The sequence below is a fragment of the Diplotaxodon limnothrissa genome, linkage group LG6 (assembly GCF_057381915.1).
Source record: "Diplotaxodon limnothrissa isolate DT_005_m linkage group LG6, D_limnothrissa_male_GT1.1, whole genome shotgun sequence".
Taxonomy (NCBI): Eukaryota; Metazoa; Chordata; class Actinopteri; order Cichliformes; family Cichlidae; genus Diplotaxodon; species Diplotaxodon limnothrissa.
In genome coordinates, this window is record NC_140601.1 from 23,126,877 (window position 1) to 23,144,035 (window position 17,159).

Here is a 17,159-nt window from a genome sequence, read left to right on the forward strand (position 1 = left end):
GATCAAATTGATCACACTCTTGTAAACAGTGACACATCTGAGTTTGTTTTATTATAAAAACTCGTGGAACGTTTCATATTCATATTAATTCACCTATTTTGCATTAATCAGAAGTATAGATATTTATAGTAACACCATTTATAAGAATGCCAAGGTAACTGCAAAGAGCCACACAGATATTTCCTGATAGAGACTCACTGATATAGGATTTTTAAGGCTCATACCAGTGTTTGGTGATTTAAATATCTGATATGCCAATTGATATTTATTCGTTGAGAGATACAAAGCATAAATAGATTTCCCTAACACCTGTTGTGTGTAGTTATTGATGGGTCCCTACTAAGATAATATGACATTTTTTCCGTCACAAGTTGTGGATTATTCGTTCACTCTTGACTCTGCTCTAATCCACTGGCTCTTGTGTTTGTGATGTCCCCAGATACATGCTGCCATAAGTGAAGTTAAGAGTGGTGGGCAAAGTTTGCTGCATTATTACCCATAACATGGTTGAAGAGTATTTCTCCTGAATCTTCTTTACTTTTTACATGTATCGCCTGTTATAAATGTTGAAATGAATGTATCGGCAAATAGCCAATATCAGCTGGTATTGGCATGGCTGATATATCGGTTGGGTTCTATTTTTGAATATACCGTATTGTTAGCAATTATAATTTCTCATGTGATGACATAAGTTATGTTATTACAACTCATTCATTATTTGTTGAAACAAAAGGAGTCCATGTGCAACTGTGTAGTGTGTGGTTAACTATAGCTTGTTGGCTATAGTTTACATAATGTGAAAATAGTGCTGATTATTGTGCTATTGTTTGGTCATATTCAGTTGTTTTGTATATAAATCTATTGATGTGTGCTGCCATGACCCTAATAATATACCACAACCCCTTCCTAATAGTAGAATAAAATGCAGGCATACAATAAAAAAAAATATTTGGCTTGTAGTCTAGAATAGAAACCATAAAATCAGCTGGTGCTGAGTGGTTTATGTGTCATATATTGACACTCTGGTTATAGCTGTGTTCCTGAAAAGCCTATGGGTTGTGTAATCCTAAAGATTATCATAGCATTATTTCCACATAAATTTTTTAGAAACTTTGGAGCCACTTTTAGCCATGACTAATGTTGAAGTCAGTCCACCAACTGCCAAAAACAATAGGTCATACTCCAACAGGGAGACATGGAAAACCAGTGCCACATTTTCCCCTGGCTCTAATTTCAAACTTAGGATGACTTTAAATACCCCACCAAAAAAGCAGGATTTTGGAACTTGAAAAGAGCAGTTAAGCCAGTGGAAGAAGCCAACAATTCATCTACCATATGGTGATGGCTTGCCTCATCTTTGACAGCAACGTGATTTGTGTGTCCAGTTTAGCGCAGGAATTGTGCCGTATAGAAGACCATGCTGATAAAATATAAATTAAAAATGTAAAGCTTTATCCCACGGGACATAAAAAATGGAGAAGAGTGTTTTCAATATCACGAAGAGAATTACTGAGCTTATGTTAGTTTCTTTAGTGGATAATGACAGAAGCAGCCTGGAATGATCTCTGACAAGATATTGTACTGACTAATGATTGCATCCCCCAGTAGACCAAGTTTTTGTTACAGATTCAGCTTGTAAAACAAACCCATCTGGTTTGCATAACAGCTTGAGATTAAGCTGATATTGGGCTTTGTTACTGTGTTTATTTGTTTTAGCAACAAGGCCTTATCCTGACCCCAAGGCCAAACTGGCTCAACAGTCAGCAGACAACTTGGCAGCATCACCCTCAGTGCTCTCTCTTTTCCTTTTTGGCCTCTTTGTCTGTATTAATTAAGAGAGCCCACTCAATGCAGAGGTCTGAGAAATGGGATGCAGACTGGCTGTAAGACAGGCGACTGAGGGGTCTTGAAAAAAGAACAAGTTAAGGGGAAGGAGGGATCTAAGAGTTCAAACAGTGTGGGAAACATCTCCCATCTCAAAAAAACAGGAAGTTAAGTGGAATGTGACAGAAACCTCAAACAAGGGAAAGACAGCAAAGAAACCTTCTGAGAACACCCAAACCACCAGAATGCCCCTAAAAACGTTGCCTCCGAGGCAACTGAAGTTTACGCTTGCACTTGTTTTTCACTCTGCCGTTTTGTGGTTGTTTTTGCCATCCCGAGCCAGATGCTTTTGTTCATTCAGCGAGGCCTCGTAAAGATGTCATTGTTTTACAACGGTACAATGTTTCATTGTGATACTTTGCCAAGAAGATGGGACCGTAGCGCTGCGCTCTGCCACGAGCTGCGCGCTGCCACGAGCTGCGCGCTGCCACGAGCTAGAAATGTCAGTGAATGCATCAGTGTGAAGCGCATTTCCCCGACACACACGGCATGTCTATTTGCGCTCTCAGCAAACCGATAGGATCTGACTTTGACAGCCAAATTGGGCACTAACTGGAAAATAAATGTAGAAGCAGTCATAAGACATTATTAGGGTTGGAGCTGGAAGCCAGACGCAGGGATGAGGCTACCTTTAGTATCCTGACTCTATTAGCACATTTATGATTAAACCATGCTGACCATTTCAGCAGACACATTTATGATCTGTAAAAAGTGCATAACCCAAAGATTCCTCTTCAAGGTACTGCATGTAGAGACAAACCAGGCATGAAAGCCAGCCTCACATCCACTAGTTTTTGTAGCTTTGCGTAAGCATACAGTCACAGTGGCTGTGTGTGTGCCATGAGCTCACTCTCATTAAGAGTTTAACAGCATCTGTTAGCGGGGATTGTAACAAGGTTTGTTTGCGGGTAATGGGCCAGCCATGAAATTTCCTCGGGTTCTTCTCAAGGGTAAAGCTCAGGCAGGGAGCCACACCCGGTGCCAAGATAAGACAGGCAGAGGGAAATGAAAACATACTGCTTTAAGCAGTGAAGAAAAGGATATTACACGTTTTACTCCTGCTCAAATTGCATGAAAACAACATAGAGCTTAAGGTTAGCAGAGGACAGAGTGGTAGGTGGAGTGTGATGCAATGCTGGATTGTAGCATGTCGGTCTGCTTGTCTTGCACAAGTCAAACCACCTGAGGTCAGTATGAGACTTGTTATCACAGCCCTAAGATGGATAAATTAGCACAGCATATTAAAGGGCAAATAAGTGGAGTGTTAAAGTAATGACAGAGGCGAAACAAAAGAGATAGCCATTAAATGGCCACAATGTGTAAATCAGCTATTTTAATTGGCTGAAGTGGAAGGTTGCTGGGGAACATAGAGGGACAAAGAACAAAGGAACAATTAGATATATTTTGTACTTTAAATCATGCTTAAAAGTTATAAGCCTTTAAAACAAAGTCACCGACTCTGTGAATAGTTCTGATCTTACTGTATAGTACTGACTTTTTGCTTTTCCGGTCACATTTCTAATTACGTTTCACATATATATTTCATGTTTCTGTTCTCGTCCTGATCATCTGGTCAGAGATCACAGATGACACTGGAGAAAAAAGTTTCCTTAGAGAAGTGGAACAAATTGATTTCGGCACATTTAATGCTGGTCTTAATAGTTTTGTGAGTTTGACTGTTCTCCACTGATCTGTCTCAGCGTGGGCATGCTCGCTTGGACTCGATGGTGCTGCTGCTGATGAAGTTGGACCAGCTAGATCAGGAAATTGAGAATGCCCTCAGTGCTACTTCCTCCATGGACAGCACAGCCACCTTCCATCGACGGCATCACCCGGTACCCGCACAACTGAGTTATCTAGCTGGATGTGACAGCAGTTTTTTCTATATTTGAAACTGTGCAGCAGTTCGGCGTTCTCAGTGAACTATATTGTTTGTTTTTTTACTTGTGCAGGAGTTTGATTTAGGATCCTCTTCAGCAACGTCACAACCACCCACGCATCCACATGCTGCTGTTGTTGCTGCTGCTGCTGCTTTGTCTTCAGGATCTCCACAAGCCCTTGGAGCAAAGCCTAAGAGTGGGGTAAGTCAGCACCCGAATGTATATAGAAATCAAAACAATGTTCCAGATTCCAACTGACTGATCACATTTTCTGGCAAAATGTCACTGACATGACTAAAACACGTGGGCAGTTAAAATATGAAAATATTTTTAAAAAAGGACTAAAAAGCCAGAAAATAGAATAGACAAAAACAGCAAAAAATAAACTGACATTAACATTTAAACTTAAAAAGCAGTGACAATAAAACACCTAATTTTTCAAGGTGAAAGATCAAATAAATGTTAATGAAATATAAAGAATATCCTGCATATAAAAAGGTACATTTCTAACATAAAATAGTTTTTTTCTTTCACAGTATGCCCAAAAAAAAAAACTGTAACAGGAAATAGTCTTCGCGTTTAGCTTAAGTGTTCGAACTAATCACTTTACAATGTGAGTCACCCGTTCACATGCCAGTTGTAATGGAGCTGCCACAGAAGGCGCCCGCCTGATCTCGATCAGCTTACAGTCTGGTGATCTGCTCGATGATACTTGGGCAATAAGTCGATAACCTGCTTGTGCCTCTATAGCCACAACAGCACACTACAAATCAGGCACTACTCTTAACTTCCGAAACACTGGCTAAACTGGGCCCCTGATGCCAGATTTTAGTCCTGAGGCCTATTTCGCAAGACATGAGCTGACACGGGTGTTTCATTGTAAAATGTCAAGGACACAAATATGCCTATCATATGACTAAAGTGGTATAGTGGTTAAGTTACTCAGTGGTGCTAGAATAGATGAGACAGCTACTAAGAATCCCAATCTCAGGCATGTAATTCAAGACATAAAGACCTGATGCAGTTAACATCCTCTGCAGGTGTGAAACAGAATGGCATGGTGGAGAAATACCCAATGCAAGTATTTGGCAAAGAGGAAGGGTCTTGGGTTATCTTTTTGCTTGGGTGTGAAGACTTTTTTTTTGCTTCCACTGAGATGTATGATGAGATAATGGTCTGATAGTGGGCAGGAAGCTTTGGAAAGAGAGGAGGGGAGGACACACAGTAAATGTCCCCGGGCATATTTGAACCTGGACCTCTGGAATAGCCTAACAGTATATTGGTCACCTGCTTCATCCGGTGAACACCCGTGAAGGCTCTAGGTTTTAACATTTAGCAAAAAAAAAGTAAAGGTTGCCAAACTGAGTGCACTTACTGTCTTTCCAATCAAGTGGCTGGAGATTGGTTGCAACTCTATAGATAAAACATGGTAAATGGCCTGTATTTGTATAGTGCTTTACTAGTCCCTAAGGACCCCAAAGCGCTTTACACAACCAGTCATCCACCCATTCACACACACATTCACACACATAACAGTGTTGCAACCTGATCTTTGAGAATCACTGAGTTGGACACTCAGTTAGGCTCCCAGTTCACACACGCACACCAAGTGTACAACTTTTTCCTCTTACTCTATACATGCCATTTAATATTTATAGGCCGTGCAACAAAACCTTAGTTTGCATTAGTCTGGGTAAGACTTGCACAGAAACTAGACCTGTGTCACAATCTGTCTCCATTCAGAGGTCCACTTCTATCATATCATACTAGAAAAATACATTCAATATTTTTTGATGAACAGCAGCAAAAAAAGAGACATGTTTTCCTATTCTGGGGCTTTCACTGGTTTTCCTTTACTTTACTGCCACCAGAATGATGTAACTATGACCTCCACTCCAAATTGGTCCATAATCTTACTGAGTAAACAGATTTAGGTCCCCACAACACTAGTAATATCTGGACCACACAGACACACATACTCAATCTTCCAATTGTAGGAATGTCCCTCAGCTCTCAGGGCTTAGCAAAGCAGACGTTAAAACTCTCTAATTGGCTGGTTCCAAAGATCTAGATCCCTTCACCCCATCAAAAGGGTCAGAAGGGGGGGTCTGGGAGGTGAAAAGCCAGGGCAAGAGGGAGCAGTGGGGGACACGCTTCGAGTGAGACGTGTGTCTAAAACCCTTGCATGCTCACTTAATGATTTTGTCAGCCTTGCATAGTCATTGCCTACATTCAAGCAAGCCTTTCTATGTCAAAACTGGTTAAAATGACATAGAGTATAACTTTGTAACCTTACAGAAGTGTCTGAGTTACTTTAAAATATATATATATATTAATTTCACGATTTATCTGTTGCAATGCCACAATTGACATTGCTGTGTGCTGTTTATCTTCCCTGCCGTCAAAAAACATAAGAACAGTTCTTGGTTCATTTAAAGGGTACATATCAACATCCTCAGTGATGTGTGATTTATTATGTCTGTAGCCAGCAGTTTCCACAACCTCCATTCCTACAGTAACCCAAGGTAACTCACTAGGCTTGGGTAAACACAGCTTTCACTGTGCCTAATAGAAGGCCTTTTACAGTGGTGGCCCTGTGGAGTGATTGATTGAGGCCAAAGAGATGAAGACTTGGTGAAGGGGATCTCAGTAGTTCATAGTTGCAGGGGTCCTTTCAGACATAAAATGTTGTGACACCCACTTAATCTTTTTACCTACACAATACAAATCCACTGGCCTTTCCTAAAAGAAAACAGGAAAGGCAATCTGGCAACCTATTGGCTATTTCTGGTGGGTTCAGCCTCTGGAGAGGACAGGGGTTCTGATATAGCCAGCAGATATCTGTGCCAAGACTGTTTGATTATTTTTATTTATTTTAAATGCTTCAGTTCAGCTTAGACTCATTTTTTTAACACTGACAGGTTGTTGGTATTTGTCAGGTCTGTAGACTTTATCAAAGATGAACAAAGCTTCTGGGTGGAAAAATGAAGCCAGTGAAGAAGGGTTAAACCTGCATTCTATCTCAGGGCCACCAGATGGTGATGGCTGTGGCTGCAAAAAGACTTCAAGTATTAAAGAAGTGTATAGATAAACAGATTTCTGATTTGACCTTTGGGAACACTTTCCTGTTGGGTTTATGGCCTTAGACACATTTTGAGTCATAGTAGATAAAAAATAAAGCCTGTTTTGTAAATCTTGGTTACGATATTTTTTAAAACGAAGGATTATAAGTGCTTACTCTTTGGCTAACAACTTTGGCTAACATTTTATTTTTATTTTATTTAGTAAAAACTGGTTTTAACTGTGGGGCAGCATGGAGGCACGGTAGTTAGCAATGTCACCTCACTGCAAGTTTGAATCCACCACCTGGCCAGGGCCTCTCTGTGTGGAGTTTGCATGTTCTCCTCATGTTTTCGTGGGTTCTCTCTGAGTACTTTGGCTTCCTCCCACAGTCCAAAGACATGAAGTTAATATGGGTAGGTAAATTTATGATTCTAAATTGCCCATAGATGTGAATGGTTGCCTGTCTCTCTGTGTTAGACTTGCAATATTCTGGCGACCCGTCCAGGGTGGGCCCATTGTAGCTAGCATAGTGCTCCAGCCTCTCGATGCCCCTAATAAGGATAAGTGGAAGAGAATGAATGGATGGATGGATGGATGGATAGTTTTAATTGTTATTTTATCTTTAGTTACGTATAATAACTTTGGTTAACTGGTAGTTTTGAGATTGCACTTGAGATGTTACTTTTCCACTCCTTACCAGGACATGCAACCAGTGTTTGCTCTAATATAAATTCAGACTGCAAAACAACCTTCTACTATCAACAGTCTTGTCACTTACCTGTAGACATGAACACACATGCAACTCTAAATAGAGATTACAGGAAAGGCAGTACGAGGCAACTGTCTAAGATTTATTTTTCTTTTGTGTGGGTGTAATCTCAGGTTATAATAGGAAATAGCTTAATCCTAATTCCTAGTATTAACTTTTATTCTGTACTAATGACAGCTTTTATAGATTGTACATGTGTTGACTGAATTGCCAGAAGTACAAATGCATCATCACAAAAGGCATCTAAATCGTAATCAGGTTTAATTACCACCCCTCTGACACACTGTCGCCAATATCTAAGCATTACAATAGAATAATAGGATTTATTGAAAAGCCTCTGAATTATATACAGTTAGGAGGTACCTGTACTTTAGTTGCCCCATACACAGTAAATTGACATATCCAAACAATCAGGTCATACCCATAAAACAAGCCTTGTATTGTCTCACTACAAAAATGTTGAAACAACCAAAATCTCAGATAGGCCTGCTGTAAAATTAAAAGGGAAAAAAATAACCCTATTAGGAAATCTCTCGCCCTTTTCTGCATCGCTTTTTCACCAACATTTGTACATGTTGCCGTGAGCATCTCTTGACATCAGTCAGGAAGGTATTTGCAAGTTTACACAGGACAGAGCAAACAACATATCTCTTTAGCAAACCGGGGGGTGAGCGCAGCCTGACTGAAGGTAAAACGCTACCATGCACGCTTTTGTAATTTACGAGAGAGAGGAGCCAAGCTGAAGCAATTAGAGCACAGTCTGGACCATCTGAGAAAGTAAAATATGGGCATAGTATGATTTGAAATAACTGTCTAACTGCAGTTCTAATTCTTTCTGAATTCTCTGTGATTCCCACATGTACATCAAAGCATCAGGAAAGCTGTGGTGAAAAAGAGTGACACTCTCATCGCTGACATGCATGCGTTTCTGCGTGTGTATGTTTGTGCAGGATGTGCTAAAAGTAAAGTGTTTATCATTTTTGCATTAACATTCCTTCCATTTCTTCAGCTGGATTATGCAAGATGTGTCTGGTGTTTGTGCTGACACTATCCCCATGACACCTCCATAAACACAGTGCAACACTCGGGTGTAAACACACCGCATCTACTGAAGCACTGTCTCATGCTGTCCCGACCTTTACGTAACCACGCTAAAGGTGATATGGGGTTGTATCTGTTTGTGATGAGTGGACATTCACTTGGCATGCGCAGTATCATTCCTTTGCTGCTGTGGATAAGGTATTGGGTTCATGCGAATGCATTCTTGGCTCCTTGCAAGTTTAGACGGTGGGTATTGTTAGCCTCCAGCAGGTGGCTGTTATTCTTGCATAGAATGTGAGCCGAACACTTAGCGGATGTTGTGCTGCAGCAGGTGTTTGTTCTTATGCTGGAACTGCTATTCTTTACTCTGAGTGTTTTTGTTGGCAGGTTTATATTACTTGCTTAGTGTGGCAGGTGTCTTGAACTGTTGGTTAGCTTGCATTATTGTGTTGCAACAGGTGGGTTTTATTTGGTTTATAGACTAGTGGGTACACTGATTCAAATGTATATTGTATTCATGGCTGTAAATAATGATTATTTTTGTTTTTTGGTTTGATGATTATGCACTGATTACATTACAAGTTGGTTTCATCAACTGTTTTCTAAAAGTCACAAGAGCATTCATTTTACATTATAAAGGACTAGAACAGTAAAAAGTATAAAATTATTCATGCTTGACCATCTTAAACCAGTAAACAGGTGTAATAATTTTCAACTAATACAATCCTAGTATAAAAATGAGTATTTATTTGTCCAAAATTAGAGTAGATAAGCACTCTGTAGTGACATTACTGCACCATCCGCAGTGCAAGAAGTATTTGTTATGAGACTATTTTTAGGGCTCTGCCGCTGCAAAGGATGTGCCAAGTCACAGAGGCAGGCGGAGCCTGCTGACCCTTATCCACCTGCCTTTTAATTTTTTAGTCGGAAACAACATATCAGTCACCTTGGGCAGCGACAGTTCCCATGAGTAAGGCATGTAACACAGAAGCTGCTGAACAAATCGCATAACTGCCCATTAAATTTAGCACAGGGGTGTTTCCCATGTCATGCGCACGATGACAGGGAAGGTGCTGGCGGGCACCACCTCTCATCCGTCTTCGGTGAACATTCCATGGAGCGGTGACCTTTGACCGTATGTTTGGATCTGTATTCTATCTCCATAGCAACAGTATTCAATTTTACCTCTGGTTTCACTGCCAGTGAATTTAGAAAGTAAAAGTTTCCATATCTGGGTTCATGGGATTGTTTTGTTTTTTTCTGGGAGGGATGATTGATTGAGAGATATTTCTATTTCAGAATGACGGAAAGACTCTACTCCCTGTCAGTAGGTTATGTATGAACATGGCTCTTTATCTGTCTGGTGGACAATAGAAGTGCTGTGGTTTGCGTGCTAAGGTCACTGGCAGATCTCTGCTCTGTCCTTCCTCCATGTTCCGGTTTGGCAGCCTCGCAGTCCCCAAACATCCTACATCCAGACCACACCTTCTCCGCGTCCCAGGCAGATAAAAGTCTGAGTATTTTGCTACTTTCACTGCCTTTTATTTATCTTTACATTTACTCCCACTCTCTCCCACTCCTGTCTGTGGTCAATAGTCGACACAATGGGCAACAGGCGTAATTATGTTTGCCTACATTCCACCCACGTATTGGCTTAAAGGCTGTAGTAGGCCATAATGAGTCAGGGAGCTATGAAACCAGTCACCATTCAGTCTGTCAAGGGCTGCCAGCAGTGGCTCTGGCCATGGCCATGCTAGCAGCTTTGTGTAGTGTCATTGTCCTCAAGGTCACTTCTCTGCTGAGCACAGCTGTAACAAGGAGACAAACAGGGACCTGCTGTGGTTTCCAAAAAGAGGGTAAGAAAAAAGAAAAGGCTTATGTTTGGAACAGGATGTGGAAAATGAATTTCTCCTCATGCCCCATAAGGAAATTCCTGTTGAATCAAGGCTAAAGGCAGTGCATAAAGTACTCCAAGGGAATTGATTCAGTGCCCAATAAATGTATTAGACTACCTGTCACAAAAACAAGAAAGCAACTGTCGAAAACATATTTAAAACTCATAAAAATGTATCATTATTTATCATTTATCAATCTGAACTCGTTTATATCCAAATTTGAGCCAGCACCTTGGACTCAGTAAGAAATGAATTGTGCATAACATTCAACCACTAAAATTCTATTTTTAAGTAAACAACTGTAATTTGGCATTGTAATCAAAATATATTAACTGTGTGTAACTATTTTTTTCTGCTCTTTTGTAAAACGGGGCAGCATGGTGGCACGGCGATTAGCACTGTTGCCTCACAGCAAGAAGGTCCTGGCAAGATGCCTTTCAGTGAGGAGTCTGCATGTTCTCCCCGTGTTTGCGTGGGTTCTCTCTGGGTAAACACTCTGGCTTCCTCCTACAGTCCAAAGACATGGAATTACGGGGGTTAGGTTAGTTGGTAATTCTAAATTATCCATAGGTGTGAATGTGAGTGTGAATGGTTGTCTGTCTCTATGTGTTAGTCCTGAAAGAGACTGGCCTCCTGTCCAGGGTGGACCCTGCCTCTTGCCCTATGGTAGCTGGTCCAGCCCCGCCCCCCAATTCAACAGCAATGATTGATATTTTAGCATTAAAAATATAATTTTGATTAAAGAGATTATACAAACTAAAGGATTAATTCTTACAGAAACGTAAATGCTTTCTATCCAATGTTCACTATCCATCACAAATCAACTTGGGGTTAGGATCTTACCCAAGGACATTTTGCAGACTGGAGTAGCCAGGCATCAAACCACCAACCTTACGATTAGTAGATGACCTGCTCTATCTCCTGAGCTGCAGCCACCCCATAATATCATATTAATATAATCACAAGTGAAACTCTAATAGAAAGCACAACACATGGTGTATTTTAGAGATATTGGTATTGTCCACATACATGAGCCTGACGCATTTGATGTGTTTAACTCTTTAACAGAAGGAGTGCTCTGTTTCAGCAGTGTCATGAATGTCAAATATCACATGATTCTTAGTGTTTACACACTCAGCTCAACGGCAACTCTCTGTTTTTATAATAACATGTCGTGGCACCGCCCCCAAATCACACCAGCCCAATCATCAATGCGATTTACTGCCTCCATATGGATATCGCTGCTTTTTTTTTTTTTTTTACTTAAATGAATCATACTTTTTCATCCATAATTACATTTAAAAAATCGCTTCACTATTGGTATCGTGGAACGCACTGAGTCAGTGAATTGAAGCGTGAATCGATTTCATAGAGGACACTGCAGAACGTGTAGCAAATATTTGCAAGATGATGGTACTTGTTGACACTAAATCATGAGGATGACTGTAAAATGCAGGCATCTGGAAATACCCCTACAGATACACAGATAATGAAGTGCAGTAAATCACAGAACAAATAAACAGCGTCTCAGGAACACAGACGCACACATGAACCCACTGTAAAACCAGGTGCAATAAGATACACTCACTGGGGCGTGCGGTTTGAGGTTTTAATTGGGACGTTTAAGTCAAGCGTGTGTTTGCATTTTTTTGTTTTCCATCCGTATTTGCCTTGAAGTTAGATTACCTCAGTCAAGAGATACTTGAACCTCTTGCTCAATTCTTCAGCTTTCCTTAATATCTTAAGGAAGGAATGCAGCCCACTGGTGTTTTGTGTTTATAGCTAGATGTGCTTGTGGCATTTGAAGTTGTACAGGTGAGGGGTTTACAGTTAGGTCATGCAAGAGAAGAGACTTGAGTGACCTTCTTTGACTGGAGGTAGTGCCCTGAAAAGCGAATGGTTAAACCTAAAGTAGATGTTACAAAACCGTGACCCCCGCGATCGAGTAGCTGTTTTTGCCACAGCACAGGGCCACCATAATCTTGTGCAGAGGATATTCTAATCCCCCTTGTTAACCTACTCTCAGCTTTGTCCTTAAAAATGTCAGCACCTAATCCTTTGTTGTTGCAGTTGGGATCTTAGCTTATCCCTATTAACTCTGGTCCATAACCCACAAATGTGACCTGGTGAGAAGAAGCAGGTGACACATTTAGTGCCTTAATGAGCGTAGTGACACTGTAGAGATGTAAAACTAAAATTATAAAACTAGTTTGTGTGGCTTAATCAGTGGTTTCCGAACTTTTTATCCCACTTTTTTCACATTGCCCTTTGTGGAGCTACTTTAGAGTACAATCCAAAAAGCAATAACTAGGCTTACAGAGTGATTAATTAGTTTTAGATATGATTGTGCGTATGCCTCGATCTGGTGCCAACCATTCTGTTTTGAAAGAACCAAAAAATGGAGGGAAAAGAGCTGCATCAGTATATGCTCTGCATGTTCAAACATATGCCTAAGGTGTGGTTATTTGTTCTACTTGTCAAAACATATACATTAGACTGCCTGCTTTCATAGCACCTTATCGGTTTCTTTATTCGTAAAAATTAAAACTTTTAAAATCATATTTCTCACTTTGCACATTTTCAGCTCAGATTCTTTTTGGCACCTGCTTGCTCTGGTTCTGCTGCTCTCATTAGGCTTGGTCATACAACAAGCATGAAAAGGATTATTGTCCCTTAAGATGCATAAAGTGGTTTCCTTAATGCTTTACTCATATGAGGTAAAGCAATGGCATTATTCAAAGAGAGAAAAATAAAACATTTTCCTTTTGGGAGAAAAACGGTCCTGGTCGGACAAGTGAAGAGTTATTGTCTTGTCTGGTGATGGAATCCAAGGGCCACTGAACAGTTCACAGTTTACGCTCCACCACTAAACCCTTCCACAACAGCGCCTGAAACCAGAAGTCCGTTGCTTTGGCTTACGTGTGTAAACAGAGTCAGATGTATGGGGCTGTCTGCGTTTGTGCACATCTCACCCTCTCTTACTCCCTTTCAGTGGACATCAGCACGTACAGAACATAACTCATGACTCAAGGTTGGGCGAGGGAACAAAGTCTCAGCTGGCAGTCTCGTGCATGTGTGTGAATGTGAGTAAGTGCACAGGTTGTACGGTGAAATCATTAACCTCGTCACACAGCTAAAGACTGAAAGTGCACCCATTCGTGCTGTAGGTTTTACTTGAGCTTTTTACTGCATTAAAAGATCACAGTAAACGTCACAGAGACATTTTCAAGCATCACCTCGTTTTGCGAGGTCACTGTTAAATCCAACATCTGGACGCTACTATACTTTTTCTACAAGAAATGTTCCAGTGGATCATTAAACCAAGTCATCGCATCACTTCCTGTTGACACATTCTAAGTGTGACATATGGAGACTATTAAAATGAGGGAAGGGGATGCAGGGGAGAAAGGAGAAAATGTGTGGGGTGGATAACTGTGTGTGTGGGAGGGGGGCTTTTCTGGAAAGGAGAAGGTTAAATGAAATTGTTTCCCACGTTTCCCTGCACACATGGAGTCTTGGGCTCTGAATAAATTCCTTTGTAAATGCAGGGCAAAAAGAGCACATGAATGCCAGTCAAAATACAGTGAGTTCCAGATAACATCTCCAATGTTCCTAGGAAAGCACGCACACACAGTCAGATGCATTTCTCTTTCCTCTGTCAGACACACACCTTAAGCATCTAGTGCTGGAGACTCAAGCTTACCTGGGCATAAGCCATCTGCACCGATTTAGCCATTCGCGTTAAGTGGCTGAGAAAAAAGTTTGGGTTTGCCTGAGCCCCCTAATCCTTGGCCAGCACAAACCATGGGTGGTCACACACACTCGCACATCCACACAAACACACACACACACTCATACACACACTGCAGCTGCAGTGCTGGAGGGGGGTGGGGATGAGAGGTTGGCGGTGGGGTTGGAACAGGCCTGGTGGACTGCTTGGGTTTGTTGTGCAAGAGCCACATGCCAGTGGCTTGCTTAACAACTCTGACTACCTCACTCACACAGAAAGGCATGCCACACACAATGAGGGGCCATTACTAAGAGACAAAATAATATTTGTTACTAGGACTGAGTATTGAAAGTCTTTACTTATTTGTCTATAAGCTGTCATGTTTCCATAGTACAAGATAAATTAACCTTTCAGTTACTGAACCCAGGCTTTGAACGTCTCTTCAGCAGGCAGCAGACCATCTGTGAGGAAGCATCGGCCATGCTTCAAAGCCTCTTTAAAGATAGCATTCATTTTTCTCAAGTGGTCAGTCTGTTACACAAGTAACACATTATTTGACTCATCTAGCCATTTTTTTCCCTTGAAAATAGGTTGACAGGTTGGTGTCTGATGCTGATTAACACACCTATTACTGGTTGTTCGTTCGTATGTCCTTAGCATCTTACCTTTCATACCTCTTCCCATTCACTTGTCTAGTTGTACATTTTCTCACATTGGCTGTTGTGGATGTCCCAGTGTAACTGCAGTTGTTATCATCTAAATTCTAACTCTTAAATATCAGACAAGCTATATATTATTGAGAACGCTCCAATGAGTCTGCGAGCATTCCAGGAGGGTTAAGAGTGGTTTTGTAATCCCCTCTCATTACCAGAAAATCTGGGCAAGTACGGACCGACGTCCCAAACCAGATGAATGTCAGAAGCAGGGCTGATGTCACAATACCAGAAATGTAGTAGTTGGTAACAGCACCAAACCCATGTACTTTAACGTAAACTCCTGTATTAAAAAGTAATTTTTTATCACCAGCATTGTTGTAGCAGACCATTTATTTAACACTTATTCACATTGAAGGTTTGTAATTAACATATTCATATAACATGTGAATGTTCAAATTCAAATTTTATTTATCACACACACAACCATGCAAAGTATGACATGAGGTAAAATGCTTGTAGCTGTGCAGTGCCCTGTTTCAAGTGAGAGAGGGTCGCCTCGGGAATGGCGTCTGGTGTTAAAAATCTGCCAAATCAAACTTGCGGGATTCATCCGTTGTAGCGACCCCTGGTGAATAGGACCTCCCATATTTCCATTATACAAGGATGGTCCAGCAGAGGTAACATGCATGTAACTCTGCTCCAGCTCGCAAAGCTCTGTTGTCAGATGGAGAGAGTGTACAAAGTAAGTGCTACAACCGGCCTTGGGCCATGCTTGCTTGTGCTGTTGTTGGTCAGTCAGTTGCAGAAATGACTGACCAACAACTCCACACTGGGGAACTTCACTTGTTACACCAGCACAAAGGACAGGAAGAAAGAGTGAAGGGTGAAGTTCTAACATTACAAAAAGCTGAGGTGAAAACAAGTGTTAAAAGCAATGAAAAGTGTCCACTGCATCTTTCTCTGCTCTCATGCTATATTTGTTTAATCTTTGGAGTTTTTTACTCAGTTCTCCTGTTCCCAGTGAACTCCACTATTGCTTCCTCCTACTACAAGAACAAATTCTGTTGTGTTTTCATCATGTTTCCAGAATTTTGATATCAAAGGGTGTCACAAGCATCTGTTCTGGGGACATATACTACAAATAGTTAGATAAATATTTTAAAAATATATACCTGATTCCTGCTTGCCAGGAGCACTTAACAAACATTAGAATAACTGAACAGCTTTTAGAGTAAGGCAGTAATATTAAGTGTCAAAGTTCTCCATACTATTCCAATCAAAATATCCAAAATGTTTAGTAAAGTAAATACATACATAAATACAAAAAAAGTTTCATACCTGGATTTTTGAAATGTATTCACTAAAAGTGATTTGTTGGAGAAAAAAAACCCAAACCAAGACAAAAACAATTTCACCGGCCTGCTGCTTAGAGTAATGACCCTAATTAACAACCCTACAGTGTGTAATCATGCAGGCACGCATGCTTGCAGGCCACTACATACTCATGTGAGGCAGACGCATACCGTACCCCTTGTGCCCCAACACCAACCACTTCCAGTAAATTAGTGGCAGTAAATGAGGCAGCTGATGCCTGTGTGCTGTGCAGCCTGCAGCTCCCCAGTGGACACTTGACACGGCCTGGGCGACCCCACACTGGGAGAACCTGCACTGTGGCATGCAGAGTGGGGGAGAACAGAAAAGCATTAAGAAAATATGTGAGTGTGGTGCAGTGAAATCACTGGTACTTACGTGTATTCGTTAACATTCTTGTTCTCATAAATATATGAACATATTTCTAAATGTATTCATTATCTGTAATTGCTATCATAAAGTGAAACGCAACAGTACGTGAAAGCTGAGGTTTACACTGTGTGTAAGTGATCTCATGGGTCACTGAAAGGAACCCGTGGTGTCGTGTTTACACAATAAGATGGGTGCACTGGTGAACTGAAATGTCTTGTTAGACCTAAACAGAGAAGCCACACAGACCTCCCATATTTCCATCCTTCAGAGTTGTAGATGAAAATACAAAACATTAGCCATTCAGATTTTTTTTAAAAAGAACCTTTTTGCTACAATATAAAGGAATAACATGTCTTGTACATGTACAAAATCTGAGTTAATGTGGTGCTGTTTAAATATAAAACGCTGTTTGAGGATATATTTTGGCATTTTGGTAGTATTTCAAATAAAATTGTATATTGTGGCGAAACAAGAATAATAAATACTGTTTCTAACCTA

At 40.8% G+C, this 17,159-nt stretch overlaps 1 protein-coding gene across 3 annotated transcripts in view; it reads left to right on the plus strand.

Annotated features, from left to right (window-relative positions):
• dlc1 (DLC1 Rho GTPase activating protein) overlaps positions 1 to 17,159 on the plus strand; it is a 92,809-nt gene that overhangs the window by 11,310 nt on the left and 64,340 nt on the right. For all 3 annotated transcript variants that reach the window (XM_085356974.1, XM_085356973.1, XM_085356972.1), the window contains exons 3-4: positions 3,585 to 3,719; positions 3,837 to 3,965. In XM_085356974.1, the coding sequence (XP_085213100.1) occupies positions 3,585 to 3,719; positions 3,837 to 3,965 (264 nt within the window). The remainder of the gene's footprint in view (positions 1 to 3,584; positions 3,720 to 3,836; positions 3,966 to 17,159) is intronic.